We start from the raw sequence: 17,986 nt of genomic DNA, 5'->3' as shown, positions 1-17,986 counted from the left end.
CTGATTGGCCAAATTGGAAAACTCTGAACTTGTGTCTAAACTGTGAAGCTCTCATCACCTCTCACGGTTTTTATCCGAGCACAGAAATTCACGGCCTCTGTGTTCAAATATCACTCTTTGTATAAGCTCGCTCTCCCCCCCCCCCCCCCCCCCCACACTTCATACTGTTTCCAATTATTTCTGAACCCTGACAATGGGGACGGAGCTAAAATGTGTAGAGAGATTCACAGCCTCTCTCTGGAGAGCATTTCATTTCTCCGGCTGTGATGAGGCTCCTTTGTTCTCACTTTAAATCACATAATTGGCCACCATCTGGGGCTCTCGATCCTATTCTCCCTCTCCTCCTCCTCTCTCTCTCTCCTCCCTGTTTCTCTCTCTCTCTCCCTTTCCTCCTCCTCTGTCTCTCTCTCTCTCCTCCCTGTCTCTCTTAACAACGTCCTACACATGTGCTGCATATGCATGTTCAAGGTAGGAAATGGTACATCTGTTGTCAATCGTTTACACTTCCCTGAAACATTATGTAATGTTATAATGAGCAATTACCAAGTCAGCTTGCGCTCCGACATCTTCCATTGGAGAGCAGTGTGTTTTTATCTGCTGCTAGGGAAAAGGACACATCGAGATCCTTTTTGGCCTTTAAATGGTCCTTTAGTATTCTGACTTTCATGGGGACAGCCATCTAACTACTGCAAAGCGCTTCTGCTTTGTTCTTCCTACACAGTTCACAGTTTTCTCCTTATCATTGGCTGGAAACCAAGAGTCCGTCCAATGCCTCCGACTTGCAGTCCGGCAGCTAAAGTTTGAAGCAGTTCTAGCATCCCTTTAATCATAACTGGAGAGATTCAGAATTGAGCAAAAAAAAATGTCATCACTTCAAAAAAGCTGAAATAAATAATGTTTCATAAGCAGTTTGGCTCTAGGGAAATATGAGCCCGTCAGTTGGTCCACTTCAAGCCTGACTGAAATATGTCAAGTACTATTGAATGGAAGGTTGTTCAACTTTGTACAGACATTGAAGGCAGTTTTTGCTTTTCATGAATGTCTTAATAACTATTGGATAGATTCTCATGATACAGACATTCCTTAAGATATAGCTTAAGTGTGTTTTCCAGCTTCTCCAATAATTTGGTCAGGGCTTTAAGTGTAACCAACTCTTTCAAGGAACACAAATGTATTTAGGCTACTTGCTCTACATGGTTAACATCAACATCATTCCACTGATGTCCATGCACATGTCGCCCGTTGTCAGACTATAAGGTACACGACTGTTTACAAGTTGAGGACGGTCCAACTTTTGGTTTTGCTGCCATCTTGTTTATTAATAGACAGCTTTTTAACAAAACATTAAAATTCCCCTTGCCTCTGCCTCTCAGACTAGAAGATTTGATTCCAAGAAGAAACCCAGACAAAAGCATCAAACTGGAAGACAAATGGAGATCAAATGTGTCTGTTTTGTCTCCACACTCAAAGACAAACTAGGTTTGGCAGATCAGGGGTTTCTCCTATTCCAAGAAAGTGGGATTCTGCACGTTTTCATGTTCTTAAGACTGCTTACAGGAGTGCATGCATGTCGCTATTTAGGGCACGCATATCCCAAGTGGCAGGGAGTGGATGATGTTAGTGGGAACAAAGGCTGTCTGAGTGAGGGTTGTGATGGAGGAGCTTCTTTGTGGGAAGATGACAGGAATGACTTCCAATCCATCAAAACGCTGCTATCAGCTCCACTGATCAAGGAACGTCGGATGAGGAAGTCAGCTTAATTGGGACTCATCAATAAGAAAAAAATCACCATATGCTCCAACACAGACAGCCAATGAAGTATGAGCTTCATTAAAAAACATGGGTGGAAAAAATAACATAAAACCTTTGGAATAAAAGTCGGTTTTAGGAGGAAAAGGGCCAATGAGGAATTGCACAATGGTTGTTACAGCCCTTCCTCAAAACACGCACACACACACACACACGCACGCACCAGACAAAGGAGACGAAAGCTAATAAACACCAGGTATGTAGCAGGCTGAAGTTATTGATATCATTTACAATGCATTAGCCCATCGCCCATTTTTGTGTGTGTGAGTCTGGTTTGTCCCCAGGGGGGCAGAACACACACAGCAGAACCCCATCTGTTAATGTCGTTGACAGCTGTGTTTTTGTGCATGTGTGTGTGTGTGTGTGTGTGTTCGCCTATGTGTGGGGCTGCAAGGGGTGTGTTAGGTATAAACATGACAGATCACAGCCCTAAATGACAGGAGGCACAAAGAAAAATAAACGACACCAGCTATGAGACTAGACACACACACACACACACACACACACACACACACACACACACACACACACACACACACACACACACACACACACACACACACACACACACACACACACACACACACACACACACACACACACACACACACACACACACACACACACACACACACACACACACACACACACACACACACACACACACACACACACACACACACACACACATCATTGAGCTAAAATTAAAAATACAACATGTTATACCACCACCCTGCAAGCCCCAGAAGCAGGACATTTTTTAACTGAAATTACAAGAAAACACTTGGGAGTCCTTGGCACAGTTTCAATGAAGGGCAAAAGAGGGAAAACATTATTTTGCTCCAGTCAGTGTTGATTATGTGCTACACTGCATCAGTTTTCTTAAGCTGACCGTTAAATATTTGGAATCCAATAATCTTTATGAGATTTTGACGTGCCAAATTCCTCATCTGCTCCAAAATACTTTCCTTCTTTTTCTAATGAACCTTTCGTCACTCTTCATTCATGCCGAACATATTACTAAATGCATTGACCAAGCTACATTTCATTCTGATGACAGCCTGATGTTGGCATGATGCTTGGAGATTGATCGAGTACTGGGGAGATTAAATCAAGAGTTTGAGGCCTGCACTTTCTGTAGTGGCTGAGTGCCACTGGCCCACACTCATCATGCTTCACCACCAATTCTCCAGATGGCCCGTCTACTAAAAGCCCAAACAGCAGCACTTTCACCAATAAACCCGTCACGTAGCATGTCAAAGTCAAACTTTGCATCTAATGCTTCAAGTAGAGAGGAAGGCGCTTTGGCTTCTAAGTGGGACTGAGAGTGCAGATAGATGCTCGTCCTAAAACTTTACAACCCCTGTGCACCCGTTTTACTTTTACAGTAACTCCCGGCTAATGCGTGCACCCCCTGACCAGCTCCTCGGCTTCACAGACCTGCCAGGAACAAGCTGGTTCACTGCCCCCTTCACTTTGCAATGCTTCAACTTGTCTGGGACCCATTATCCGGGAAGCTGTTCAAAAACTATCCGGTTACTGCTTATTGAGGCCATGTAACACTGCTACAATAGGGGGGGGGGGAGTTGACATGAGCTCACCCCAAAAATCTAACCAATAAAAACAACACCTAGGGCAGAGGGATGATGGGAAGGGGAAGGTTGAGAGGTTGAGGTTGTTACTGGAAATGTTACATTACTCATTAGAAAATAACAGGCTCATTAGATGTGGCTTCAACAATGAGTTATGTACTAAGACAGGACACTGCAGAGAACATGGAGTCCCACAGAGTATGAAATATGCAACACTGTGAAGGTGACATCCAGTGCATCACAGTGTGGTGCGGGTCGTGATATCTTAAGTGATAAGACTCTGAACAACTAAAATGTGCTGCTGATGCAAACTGCTGCAATCAGGCAAAGGGTTTGAAAGTAATGTGATTGTCTCCTTGACCTGTGTGTCACAGTCACTGCTAATAGCTAAACTACGATAACCAAATTACTGTTGTATGTTCCCTCACCTGCCCGTTTCACCTTCTACTTTGATAACCTCTGCTCTTAAATAACAACCTCAACCTCAAGATTAATATAGGGCCTTGAGAAAGGGACATTACTTACAGTGGAATAACATTTTTCTCTTTACAACCATTCCTCAACAGTGAGATTGCAGATAGAGAAATACTAAAACGTCTGAAGGTGCTGCTGGGTGTTTCAGAGAACACACTCTTCCCCTGATATGAAAAGATCTTAAAAGAGCCCAGGGGGATTCTGGGATTGGGTGAACGAGGGGCCGGGGTAGCCACATGAAAGCATTGCTGACGCTGGGTGATATGGTGTTTGTTTTTTTGCTACACAAATAGCTGGAGATGGTTACCTAAATATTACATAACTCGTCCTCTAAAGACAAAACTTGCAAGCCGCAGTGCAGGCGACACATAAGGGTCAGTTGGTAGAACTCGCAGAGCGCTCCGATGAGTCACAGACCAGGAGATTGTTTTCACTTTCTGTTGGTAATGAGCTCAGGACTTACTGTCCCTTTCTAGCAAGACTACACACATTTATCAGATTTGTGAAGCGTAACGCCGACAAGGAGATATTATCAGAAATCTAATCTAAGCCTGCAGGGTTTGTAATCAAAAAACTGTCTCCCTATTGGAGCTCCCAGAATCTAGCGTCAATGTCTGGCAGCATTTTTAATAGAGGTCATGCCATGTGTTTAAAATATTTGTTTTGCCAGAACAAAACATACCATTGACAACATGCCAAAGAAATGACAGGGGCTTTTCTTTCACAGGCAACTTTGGGGTGCTGACACTGATAAATTATTTCCGAAATCGCCTACATTTAGACATGTGAGAATCCATTTGTGTTTGTCAGTTTAATAGACGGGGGGTGGGGGGGAGTATAACCCTGACATTGTTTCCGTTTAATGGAGGATTAGCAACATGACCTCAGAGATCAAAAGTGATCTGCTCTAGGGGACATCAGCTGGGTGAAGGGCTGGAAATAAACGCTGCTATTTTTCGCCAGTGGACGAACCACTCAATCAAGCCGAACATGAGTGTGCTACTGTTGCCTTTTTCTCTTATGCTTACTCCTTCCCCAGTGCTTGCGGATGTGTGTGCACATGCTCACTGGCGCACATCATAAACAATATACCTCCTGCCCAAAAAAAAAAAGCATACCATAATACTGCAGGAAAAACACTGCATTGACTAAAATGCCTGCAGGGTGTTTTGGGCCACCGTCCAAGAAGAATCACAACATCTTCTGATGATGGAGCCGATGGACTTTCTCATCAGTAACAAAGTGAAGTAAAAGCAGTGGGTAATGAAAGGAAACTTCCAGCCAAATATGCCCATATATGGTCAGTCAGTATTCCTCAAGCTTGTTAAATAAATCACAGGGTCCCCGGAGAGGAAAGCAAAACACTGGAAGGCTCCTTCTAAACTCAGCTTCACCAGGAAAAGCAAACAGTGTGGGTCCAAGTGAAAGTCTCTTTCAGTATGCACTCTGCATTCTACAGTAGACTGATGATCCCTCTGGCTAATTCCTTACATAAAAATGTGCAATACTTATGTTCCTTGGCTGCCATATGCACATGATATGACATGAGATATCTGCGTTAAGTGATGAAACATACAGTAAGTCCTACCATGTCTCTTAACCGTACATAAACATTTTGCAGTCATATAGAATACTCTTTACACAGGATTTTTGCCAGATTTTAGTGACGATAGACCTAAACTACAACCAGGCAGAAGTGAGCAGAAGTTCAATTTGGTGGTTATGTTTACCTTGCATAACAAAACATTTCTAAGTTCATTGATTATAGATTTGTCATTTCTGCTTAACCACCATAACCCTGGACTGTCATCACTGATATACAGTATAATTTTTATCTGAAGCACAGCTGTAGGGCTGCAACTCACACTTATTTGCACTATTGATTAACCTGCCGATGATTTTCTCAATGTATGGATGAAGTGTTTTGTCTATAAACGTCAGAAATAGTTAGAAATGCCTGTGATATTTTACCATATATTGGACCAAAACATTTAGTTAACCACCATGTAACAAATAGAAAAGCTTTGGATCTATACAAAGCTGGAACCAGTACATATTATTTTACATTTGACTAAAACATTTTTGATTATTACAATTTTCAAATTCAATTAGTCTTGATCATTTAATAACTTTATTGACTTATCGTTCTCGCTCTACACATTTGATTCAATCAGTGGATACAAGGTTCTCCATCAAGAATGTTCACTTCTTTCTCTTTACACTACAGTACACACACCCACAATCCCATCAACCTACTCTTATTGTACACACACACACGTACACACACACACACACACACACACACACACACACACACACACACACACACACACACACACACACACACACACACACACACACACACACACACACACACACACACACACACACACACACACACACACACACACACACACACACACACACACACACAGCCTCTCTTAACAGTCTTGGATAGAACATGCCATTCCCTCTCTCTCTCCATATCTACCCCTCTCTCTGTTTTCCCCTTCTCACAGAGAGTCAGCTGTATTTATTTGGTTTTTTTGGCTGTTGTTGGCTGGAAGTGGAGGTTCCCAGCATCAGCAGTGTGTGTCTCTGACTGGCAGCCATACCAGAGAGGGTTGGGTTTGTACTGCCACGTAAGACTCAACGCTGAATCAGTGATGAACCACTGAAAACTCAAGTCAAGGAAATTAAATGGGAAAGTACTCATCTATGTAGCTCTGCTTGAATCTGGGGATTAAGGTATATTCTCTGTTACAACTGACGAGGGCCATATAACCAACTATCTAACTGTATTAATTGTGAGAAAGTCCCTTTTCTGCCTTAGCAATTGACTCTGTGTATACACTTATACATACATCTTTATTTTTTCTTTTCTTTTTTTTAACAAACACGCATGCTTGAGCTTTATTTGAATGATCTCATTAATCCTCCCCTAATTAACCCAGTCACTCAGGCAAGGCAAGGTGAGGTTAAATGACTTTCTACCACACTACACTCAGAGGCAAAGGTTGACTGGTTACGATCCATCATCTCAACACAGTACACGTTAACCAAATATTTTTTTTTTTTTTTTTTAACATCCAAGGTCATACTAAGAATAAATCCAATGCCACATTAAGATGCAAGTGGATGAAGAGATGAGTATACTGCGTTTATTCCAAACTGGTCTTTAAAAAGGAACTCATAGGCAACACTCAAGGACACAAAACATCAAACAGAGTGAGAAATGCAGCAACAAATATGTTGTGGGTGTTTTTTTTCCATTCAAAGCCTATTTGAAAGACATTCAACAAGAGACACACACCCACTCGAAAACACAAGCTTCACAGATGTTTGAGAGGCATCCTTCCCCTTTAAAAAGGGATGTTACGTGAGTGATTCATGTTTGCCCCACTTTCTCTCTATGATAGACAGGAGATTTGTATACGCAGTGCAACTCTGTCACTGCTGCTGCTTTTACCAGGGACGACTAGAACTCTTTTCTACGAATAAAAAAAAACTTAAATGAGTGAAATACCTTTGGTTAACTTCGGAGAGTTCAATAGTTTCAGCAACAGGCTCAACAATAACCTTCTACAAAGTCCACCTCTGGCACTGACACAGGATGAGCAATTGAGAGAAACATGAGGACATTAAGTGATGATAAGAGCAGCTCAAAGCCCTCAGTGTTGACCTGAATGTATGATTATAGAGGAAGAGGCTCCAACAGCTGGAGTGGGACTCAATTGTATAGTGAATGAGTGGAGTCAATGTTCACTTGACCAACACACATTTTCCAAAGAAGTTCAGGAAAAAATGGAAATATGACTCCAGTCATTGTAGGCTGCCTCTGCAAAGCCCTTAACAACAACACAGAGAGTGGAGAACAGTCTTTGATAGCGTGAAAGCCACAGATTCCACTGTGTCGGCTGCAGGATCTAATTAACAAGACTGAAAGGGATTTCTTCATAGGAACGTTTCTCACAACAAGACATGGGGAAACCCCCCCCGTAAATAAATATAAACTTTCTTTCAGACTGTTAATCCCGTCAGCGTCAACAGAGGCCATCTAGACAAAACCACTGCATTGTGCGCAGCAAAGGGCAGACAGCTAATTAAAATGAGTCAGTCACATGTTGGGGAAATGTCCCCCCATGAGGAAAACAGACGTCTCTCTCTTTGTGGATGGTTTAGTTTGTGTAAAGGCCCGTCAGTTAGCTGTCCTCTTACCTGGACTTGTCCTTTCCCCATGATCTTGTCTACGATCTCGTTGTCGTCCTTGTTGAGCATGCCTCTGTCGTAACACTTCTCGTAGCACAGAATGCGCAGGTACTGGGAGCCCTCCAGCTCAATCTCAAACTCCTAAACAATGGGTAGAGATATGGGGAATTGAATATTTGCAATTGCACAGAGACAAAAAGAAAAAATGGAGAGACGGAGATGTTTTGGGGACTGACTTCATTCCACGATGGCTCTGTGGTGTCCCTGAAGACCCGGGTCTTGGCCTTGCTGACAAAGTATCCATACGAGTCCACTTCAAGGGTGCAGTATAAATCTAGGAGGAAGCACAGAAGGTAGACATATCCATTTCATAAGAAAAATATACATATTAAAAAAAACATATAGACCACCAAAAAGGTTTATTGCCTGCTTTTTCATTTCAACGTGCCCCGTCTGTAATTTTACGAGATATGATAAGTGTGTTTAGGAAACATTTACTATGTATCACCGTGGAGTCAAATTACACGCCTCTGTTTACCACATTTTTATCATCTAATAAAAGGTCCAGCCATTAGAAAGTTATTACAGCCCTTAAAGCAGACTCTTAGTGGGTAATGATGTCATCTCACGGAGATAATGCTTTTTTAATTGAAGGTGAACATAATTACGGGCGAGCAGTACTTCTTGTTAATTACTTTCCCGACATTTAAGTCATGGTTTTTAATTAATTATGACTCAAGTAGGGCTGGAACTAATATTTTTCATCTTCAACCATTTCCTTCTAATTATTTTTCTCGGTTAATCCATTAAATGTCTGGTCTATTAAATGTCGGTTTATGCATATCTCCATCAAAGTTCAGCAGCAGTTAAAATATTGATAATAACAGATACAATTCCTTCTTCAAAAGTGCGGTACTATCCACACCTCCACTCATTTTCAAGTAGAAATGTTTGAAAGTAGAATTTGTTTAGTTTTTCCACACTGACAGTAATGAATACACACTTAAAAGATCAAAAAAGGTTATGCTCCATCAAAGTGAAATAGCCCTTTAAATTGTCAATATGTTGAAGTTTGCCAGTAGACGAGACATCAATCTCCTGTCTGTGTGTATGCGTATGGCACCAGCGAACCCCCCCACACACACACTCCACTCTCTGCATCCGAGTACCAGGACATTCTCTCCCCTGGGACCGGCCCACACTCAGTTCTTACACGACGCAATTAAGTCTGTTAATGTGTTCCTTTAAATGCTGCTGTAGCCATTCCTGCAGACAGCGCTACGGGCTGTCTGTAAACGTGTCTATAGAACGTCCCCTCGGCCCGGACCTGGTCCCTGGGGTTTACCTCACTCTGACAGTATGATGGATGGATGGATGGATGGATGGATGTAGTGATCGACCTTTCACCAGGAGAGTCAACCAGATTGTGTTGAGGCCGTCGGAGACAGAAGTGTGTGTGTGCGTGTGTTTGTGTGTGTGTGTAAGTGGGGGGGCTGTTCGAATCTCATATACATAAACACACACTCGGAGAAGGACACAGAATATGTTAACACAGCAACATCAAAAACATAAGCCTGGCCTGTGCTTTAGTTAAAGTTGGTGTAAATCCAGTGTTAATGCACAGCCTAGGCTCTGTAAACAAGGCATGTTGCTTGCTACAGTGGGCTCCCTTCACCATTACCCTTACCAGTTCTGTAAACTGGTATATGTAAACACATACCAGTTTACAGAACCTAGGCTGTTTATTAACACCATACAGTACGTACAGGTAGTGGATTGTAAGGAGATATGTACTGATTTAGACAAGCATTCTACAGAATCACTGACTCCACCTTAAACACGATGGAAAGATACCAGACAAGACACTACCTCGGTGAGCTCAGACTGCAGCAAACATTCACGTATTTCGCCATAGAAACCGTCACTGAATATTGTATAATGTAGATTCATTGCATCTGGTTTCATTCCTTCTTTGTTTGTTTTCTCAGCATCCTGAAAGGCTCTGGCATAATTGCTTCCAATGAGGAAGAGATTAGCTGCAGCGGTGCTACGAGGGAAGTTCAGTGGAGGGGAATTCACTGTGACCATCCGGGAGGGACATTTATGAAATGAAGGAGTTATTGTACGCTTCCGCTGCATAGGGAAGCATTATAGCTCGTGGCCGTCAACTCTGGCTCGACATCTGACACTGTTAAAATGCACATACTGCATGTCAGTCTGCTTCATTGAAAACATGGGACATTTTTGAGGCATCAAAACTGATCCAGGAAATTTGCAATTCAGTTCTGTAGTTTTTTTTTGTGTTAGAAAAAAGTAATGTAATTTGTTTGAGGCAAACCTTCTCTTTTTGATCTATAAACAGAAAGAGGACAGTGTATTCATAGTCCTGAGCGGCTCCCACTTTTCTCTGGAAGTCGATTTCCTCTCCATCTGAAATGGGTTTATGTGCACAGACCTCAAATTCAAACAAGGCCAGACAGAGCGCTTGTGTGTGTGTGTATGTGTGTGTGTGTGTGTGTGTGTGTGTGTGTGTGTGTGTGTGTGTGTGTGTGTGTGTGTGTGTGTGTGTCCGCAGTGGATCCAGGAGGGCTTTGAGAAGTAGGACATAAAAGAGGCCTTGCAACTCCATGAGTTTTAATTTCCCTGGCAGGTCACCATCAGGCTCAGAGTATGAGGAGGGGGATAAATTGGTCAGCGTGGGGTCTCTGACTCCTTAAGGCAGGGGTTAATGGATACCATCCTTTTCCATCTCAATCAACAGAGGCCTGCAGCCCTCGTGCTGTGTGTTCACATACAGGAGGGCTAATCTTTGCCCGAGGCCCTGTTGAAGGCTGGGTCAAACTGAGAGTTCACAGAATTAGGACACAAGTGATAATCACTTAAACCAATCAGTGTCTCGGCAGCTACGACTCCCGGGCCACCACAACGACTAACTGTCTGTGTGTTTGGCTTTAAGGCTTCAGGTGAAAATGTTCTTCTAAAGAGAAACACATAAGGAAACAATAGTCTTAATCTAATAGCTCTCATAGAATCCAGAAGGACAAAAGCTAATAAAAGCGTGGCGGACATTGAAGGGCAATGTGCAGAGCCAATGGCTGGTTTTGATTACATGCAGAAGTCATGATAACATGCGAACACTTAGGGCAGTTTGATTTCATTCCATTTTTATGGGAACAGTGGCGAGTGACTGTTGCTTTGAGTTACAAACATGATCTTGTTATAGACCTTTCATTTGTGTGGTAACCACATTATTAAACCATTATTGGCATCAGGCAATTAACTGCCGATTGCTGTAGCTCACTTGAAATGCCTTAGTCATTTGAAAAACCGTTGCGGCTCAAGTTAGATCTATACAGACTCTTTCTATATGGTAAATACACAGCAGATGTTGCGTACAGATAATGGAATCAATGCACTTGTTGTTCGCACATACACCAAAATAAACCAAGAACAAAGGGAACATGTTTTGCACCTTTCTTCTAGCTCATGTTTTCCAATGAATCTCTTTCTAACAGAGTTTTTGGGAGATGCTAGATTTCCAGTTCCTTCCTCTATGACCCAGTTTTGACAACTTTGCCCTGGGCTGAATTTTCAAGCCTTTCCCAACGGGTGGAGGGGTGGGGGTTGAGGTAAAAAACTTAATCTGACATAAATAACACAGCTTCAATAAGAAATTCTAGAACTAAAGGGAACATAATGGGTCTGATGCCGATGATGATTAGACTTCTAGTTAACAAGTTGAACCACTGAATGATGACTGTAATTTCCAGTCATTACACATTTGGATTCTAATATGATAATAATTACCATCTGCATCAGCAGAAAGCAGATAGGTCTACTCTACAAACACACTGTTATGCAAAAGAGCGAAATAATGCTTGTACGGAGCGCAGATGAACACAAGGCAATGAGAAATGTTTTAAGCAGAGACGGCGAAAGGAGACATCAACAATGCAACTGAAACCACATGGTACCTTCGAACACACAGGCTGAATTACAGAACAACACCATCGCCGCACAACATGGACATAAAAAAGGCAAATTTGATCCCATCGTTAAGCTACATCTGGAGGAAATGGTGTGATTTGACTAATTAGTGGTATTGGAGGGAATGAAACACGTAGCAGACGCAGTATTTTGAACACAATGTCTCCCTATCAAATCTACGGGGTGTTTGCAAAACATCCGATCTGCGCTATGGACCTGTTTCATGATCAGGACTCTAACTATTTGTGTAACGGGTAAAAAAAACACTCCTGATACAACTGTCTATCATACATTTAACCTTCAGTGCAATAACGAGTCAGTATTTTAATGTGATTCAAAGTATGGAGTGATTGTTAATGCAATACAAGACGAAATAATGATTAAGGATGCAGCCAGTATACTCCCACTTATAGACATTTAACTACCCACATATCCACACACACACAGCACAGTCCTGAACTCAAAATATAGGTGTCTGGTGGCAGCGTGGTGGACTGTGTCTGCAGCTGGTATTTGGCTCTTAATCACAGACGTGAAAACTCGCAAAAGTGTGAGAAAGGATTTGAACTAGTGTAAACTCTGCATAAACAACCCACGGGATGAGTGTAAATAAATGCTACTTCAGATGTTGAGAGTTGGTTAAACAGCATTCACTCTCCACTACTACCAGGCACTCAGGATTGAATTAACTTCTGACCCCACTGAGGGGACATTTTATTTAGTTTATTTGAATGATTACACCAGCTACAACAACGCTTTGTCCATTAATTCATTTAAAAGGATAAACACTTCCGTACTGGCCATCATCATCATCACTTACAGAGTGACTCTTCAAGGCAACAACACATCATCTACACCGCACTACCTCCATGGCTTGCATGCCCCACCCTGGCTCTCTTATACCTCACTGAAAATAAAACTGTATCAGTGGAGCTACCTTACATCCCTCTACACACACAAACGCAGACACACACACACACACCATTTTTAAAGCTTTCATCTTTCCACACTCCGTTGAGGATCAAACAGGCTTTCAGAGGAGAAAGCTTTCCGATCCATTACCCGGGAAATTCTAGCGGGCCCCGCTTTCACATTCCAAACGCTGTCATGGAAACTGAGGAAAATCACATTTCTTCATCTTCTGTCTTTTTGTTCCAGATAGTTTAACTTGTGATTGTGTCACAGGGCACAAAGTGTCCCGCAGCACCAGCTGTCCACTACTGACGCCTGAAACGACACAGGCCTGCCAGAGACACACTTAACCGACAATCAAAACACACAAACGCATCTGCACTTGTTATACAAAGGATAATTTGTGTAAGGTAGGCAGTATCACAACTGGCATTATTTTTGCCTGCAGCTCGATTCCAAAAGTGTTCTCGCCCGCTGTGCCTGATTTCAGGCGTTCTCTCCTTTTTCCTTTGTGATTCCCTTGACTGTTTCAGAGTCATCTGTGATGTTTGCTACATAAAAACAACCAGAGACATTCCACTGTGGCTTCCACTCCTCCCCTGAGACTCTCTTTCTCTCTCCTTCCATCCTCTGTGCTCTTATCCTTCATCCATCCATCTGGCCATCCCCTGTACTGGGCCACGGTACGATGGAAAGTGTGCTATGTGCAGACTGCAGTGATGGAGTGTATCATGTGTTTTGCTGGCAGATGCCTATATGCACAGCAGCTATGTGTGAGAGGATGCTCAGCCAGAGAGTGTGACCAATGGGGAAGAAAAAAAATGTTAGAATGCTTTTTTTCTGTCCGACTTACTGGCTGAGTCCTTGAAGCCTTTGGCCGAGTGGACGATCACATGCAGAAAGCCGTACAGGCCAGGAGTCTCCTCATCTGGAAAACAAGCAGACAGAGCCGTTAGTACCACCGCCTTGTGTAAACATGGTGACGTACTGTGTTTAAGAGTCATTCAGAATGAGAGAGTTTTTGAGCATAAAATGATGCAAATGTAAAAAGTTCAAAGTAATTAGGACCTTTGAGAGATTCCTGGTTCTGGGAAAACAGAAACCAACTATCAAGCACTACATCTTGTCTTGTCATTACATTCACAGTTCTGCAGCAGATATGATGATTTAATTTGTATTGGAATAATATGGCACAGCAACTTCTACATTGGTCTTTATGCAAGTCCATTTACCACCTATTGTATGCTATACTAATACTTTGTCTAATATCTCCATGTCTGTCAAATCCCATTAACTGCCTCTCACATTAGTGATAGAGTGCTTTGCTTTAGAAAGACGTTTATTCAGCGTCTAACTTAATATCAAACCATTCCCTCTTTTGTCCTCTTATACCAGCACTGACAGTGTTTTGCATTAGTTCTATTGTTTCGCTCATTAAACTCTTTGTAGCTTTGTTTTTCACCTCAATGTCTAAAAGCATTTGGAAGTCTTTAACAATGACTAATCAACAAATCAGCGAGGGGTTTTGGTGTGCTTTTTTATTCATTTCAGGATGGGTGGTCCAAGACTGTGGATACACTTATCATTACACTGTTCTCACCCCTTACAAAGGCCAGTTACCAATGTATGTTTGAGGAAGTGACTCGGATGACATCGGCCAAGACTTGAAAACAAAGATCCAGAAAATGGTTGAGGAGGAAAATAACTTATTGGAGGACCTGAGTGAAAACTAACTGTTAGAACAACCCTTTTGTCAGATCGGTATCAGACCTCGCATCAACAAGCACAGTCTGCTGCCATAATAACTGGAGACTGGTGAGTGGACGTTTGTTGGGTGGCCTGATATACCCCCCCCCCCCCCACTTTATCCTGCCTACAGGCACAGCGAGGGGATACACTCTTGCTTTGGTTGAGACCTGTGAAGCCATGGCTGTTTCCTGGTAAATAAACTATGACTGAGAGCAGTCAGCCTCCCCCTGTGGGTTACATATGACTGTATATGTGTTGTATGCAAGCGACAGGGGAGTTTCACAGGGAGAGGGTTCAAAGGTTTAGCTTCGAGGTGGCCTACCTCATACGTTTGAAGAAAAAATTTAATCTTTTTCCTTTTAATTAGAATCTAACTTGAACAAAAAGCTGTGGAATTCCACTTACTAATGTGTGAAATTGGTATAAATCCAATCAAAGGAGACAAATAAAAGGGGGAGTATTTTAGGGTCTCCGTGCCATATTACATATCCTCCTAAATATGAGAAACATTCCTTCAGCAGCTGGGCTCCATTTCCATCACATGTCACTGCGGTGAGTGTGTGTCGGTGTGTGTATCTGTTTATGTGGTGGGGCCCCAGTTCTGTTTTAACACAGAGGAGTTTTAATATAAGGAAAATACGAACAAACTGAGGCTGAATGACAGACCTGTTCTACCTGCCATAGCAGGAAGGTGAGCATTTTAATTAAGTCAGCTGTGTGAGTGAGTTGCTCTGCAAAGACACTGGCCGATTCTAATGTTCAACCTCACATCATGACTGAAATATTATTCTAAGGGATTTGTTGGAAAAATGTGACCTTCCTCCATATACCAGCTCACGGAATCTTTTAGAAAAGAATGCAAACTATTAAACCAAAAAACCTAACATTATTAAAGCATACAGTATATATAAGAATAGAGTTAAATTGTGTAGTAAATGTACCGTCTTTTGTTTCCACTCATTATATAGAGGCTAAATATCCAATATCATCATTAAGGTATATTTGTCTATCGTGCCCTATAGCATGAATGCTGGATTTGATCTGAGATCGTTCTTATTGATTTTCTGGTCTGCTAATCGTATTTCATATGCATGCTATTTCTTTTTGTTGAAAAAATATGTCGAAAGTGTGTTAAATGGTTCTAAATTGTTCACAGTCATGCCAGACACCCAGCTTGTCAGGCGAAACTGTTGATTGTTTCTTCTCTTAATTTTTTTTTATAATGTTAAACATACTGTATGTACATAGTATATTGGAAATGTATACAGAAGCTTACACACAATTAACAGTGATGTGTTTTACGTTTGTAGTTCCTTTTGAATAATAAAAAGAGGAATTGTGAAAATGGCACGGGCACAGAGGAAATTTCCCTCAAATAAAAAAATGACTATCACTGGAAACTGACATCTGAAAAAACTCAGTGCAGAGAGCATTCCAGCCCTGACTGCTTGTTTCTCTTGAAGATCTCGAAGAATCCCCCAAGATCGCTTTAAAAGGTATCGGATGTCAAAATAATGGCTCGCTTGCACAGAGCTGCCATTGTATTAGAAGAAAACAACATGGATTCTTTTTTTTTTTCTGTATGATGAGAGAAAAGATTTAGACAGTGTGTGCCTTTCAGTGTCTTGAAACGTCTGCGTCAGCCCTGGGGTTATGCGTGTGTGTGTGTGTGTGTGTACTGTGTGGCCACGTGAAAGTAGAGACCCTCTCCTGCTATTGGAGGGGAGAACAGAGTATGGTCGACCAGATGGCTTTAATGTCACCACCACCACCAGCCTGGAAGTGGCGCAACGTAGGAGATTTGGAGCAAAAACAAACATATAGGGAAAGCCGAGGGCTGAACGCAGGGCCAAGCGCCAACACACTGCGTGGCATTGACTATGCTACGAGCTAGATGAGAAACATATTGTAACCCAGATTCTCTCCTGCAAAGGCCCCCCTCTCTCATTATGTGGCTTTTCTTTAATGCTGGGAAAGAGTAAAAGATGCTGTTGTGTGTAAATTTAGACTCAAAGCAGAAAGGAGAGGGAAGGAGAAATGCAACTATGTGTGTTTGTGGTTGGGGAAAAAAAAGGGGAAAGCAAGACAAACAGCCAGAGAATCAACCATAAGAATAAAAGACGATATTGTGTGTGTGTGTGTAGGGGGGGGGGGGGGGTTTCTTACCATCTTTGTTGCTGGTGACAGGAATGTTGTGGACAGTTCGCAGTTTGAAACAGGAGCTGGTGAGGACCTGGAGCTCCACAGAACTTAATACACACGCCTGGAGGTCTAAGAACAAGAGAAATACAGCAACCACACAGATGTATGGTCAGACTTGTACTTTTCTGTGGTGCAAGTGTGTAAAAAGTGGTTGTAAAAACAAGCACACAGTTTTTTTTTCCTAAGGACGTAAATAGAATGAATAGAAGTCAATAGAACAATTATATTAAAGGGCCAGTGTTACCTTTCTTCTGTAGTTTCTGGATGCTTTCCTTCCACTCTGACCGCTCATAGTCGGAGGAGATGAGGAACAAGTAGCTCTGCGTACACACAGAGAAAAAAACACTGTTAAACACACCAAGTACACCGGATCTACACAATAATAATAATGTTAACAACTCAGAACTCATCATCTAAATTTCAAATCTGTACATATCACGTATACATATGTATTATTTCAGGTTATTCTATTCCATCCATGTACAGTATTCTATTGTATGAAAGTTTTTATTTTTTCATAGTGTTCTATTGATTTCGCATTCTACTTAATATGGTATAACTTATCTCTACACTTAATTTAAATAATTTTTATTGGATTGTGCCTGCACCATTTTCTTTTGTTTATTTAGGTCTCAAGTTGCTCTCTTCACTGGTGTTTCTCTCATACGTTTTCTCCTTTTATGTTTCATTGTTGAAGGGAGCAACAGACTCAAGAATATCTTTACCACTACCGCTGCCGGAATTGTTGTGCATATGACCAATAACACCATCTCGATTCTTAAACTAATCTAACATAGATATGTGTCTCCATCTAGTGGTGAGAATTGAGCACTGCAGGTACACTGGTGCAGTGTGACAGGGTGGGACTAATAGGCCTTTCACACCAAAATGAACCAAGAGTCAGTTCCAGGCTGGTGTTGGGGTCAGTTCAAAACTGGTTACAGCCTTATCCCAGTTATGAACCGGTTGGTTTCACATCGACCGGAGACAGCCATGGAGCCGGCAAGAGAGCAACGTGATGACGTCACTGTAAACGTGTGTATACGTCACCC

General features: G+C 42.0%; 1 protein-coding gene across 4 annotated transcripts in view; it reads right to left on the bottom strand.

Annotated features, from left to right (window-relative positions):
* The window catches only part of abr (ABR activator of RhoGEF and GTPase), a 139,595-nt gene that overhangs the window by 30,814 nt on the left and 90,795 nt on the right, over positions 1-17,986 (bottom strand). For all 4 annotated transcript variants that reach the window (XM_080040779.1, XM_080040775.1, XM_080040776.1 and 1 more), the window contains 5 exons: positions 17,179-17,254; positions 16,899-17,003; positions 13,837-13,911; positions 8,321-8,418; positions 8,094-8,225 (listed from right to left, as the gene is read on the bottom strand). In XM_080040779.1, the coding sequence (XP_079896905.1) occupies positions 8,094-8,225; positions 8,321-8,418; positions 13,837-13,911; positions 16,899-17,003; positions 17,179-17,254 (486 nt within the window). The remainder of the gene's footprint in view (positions 1-8,093; positions 8,226-8,320; positions 8,419-13,836; positions 13,912-16,898; positions 17,004-17,178; positions 17,255-17,986) is intronic.

This window comes from Ammodytes marinus (genome assembly GCF_949987685.1).
Source record: "Ammodytes marinus genome assembly, chromosome: 14".
Taxonomy (NCBI): Eukaryota; Metazoa; Chordata; class Actinopteri; order Uranoscopiformes; family Ammodytidae; genus Ammodytes; species Ammodytes marinus.
The sequence above is the reverse complement of the archived record's forward strand: the minus strand, read 5'-3'. Positions and strand labels throughout refer to the sequence as shown.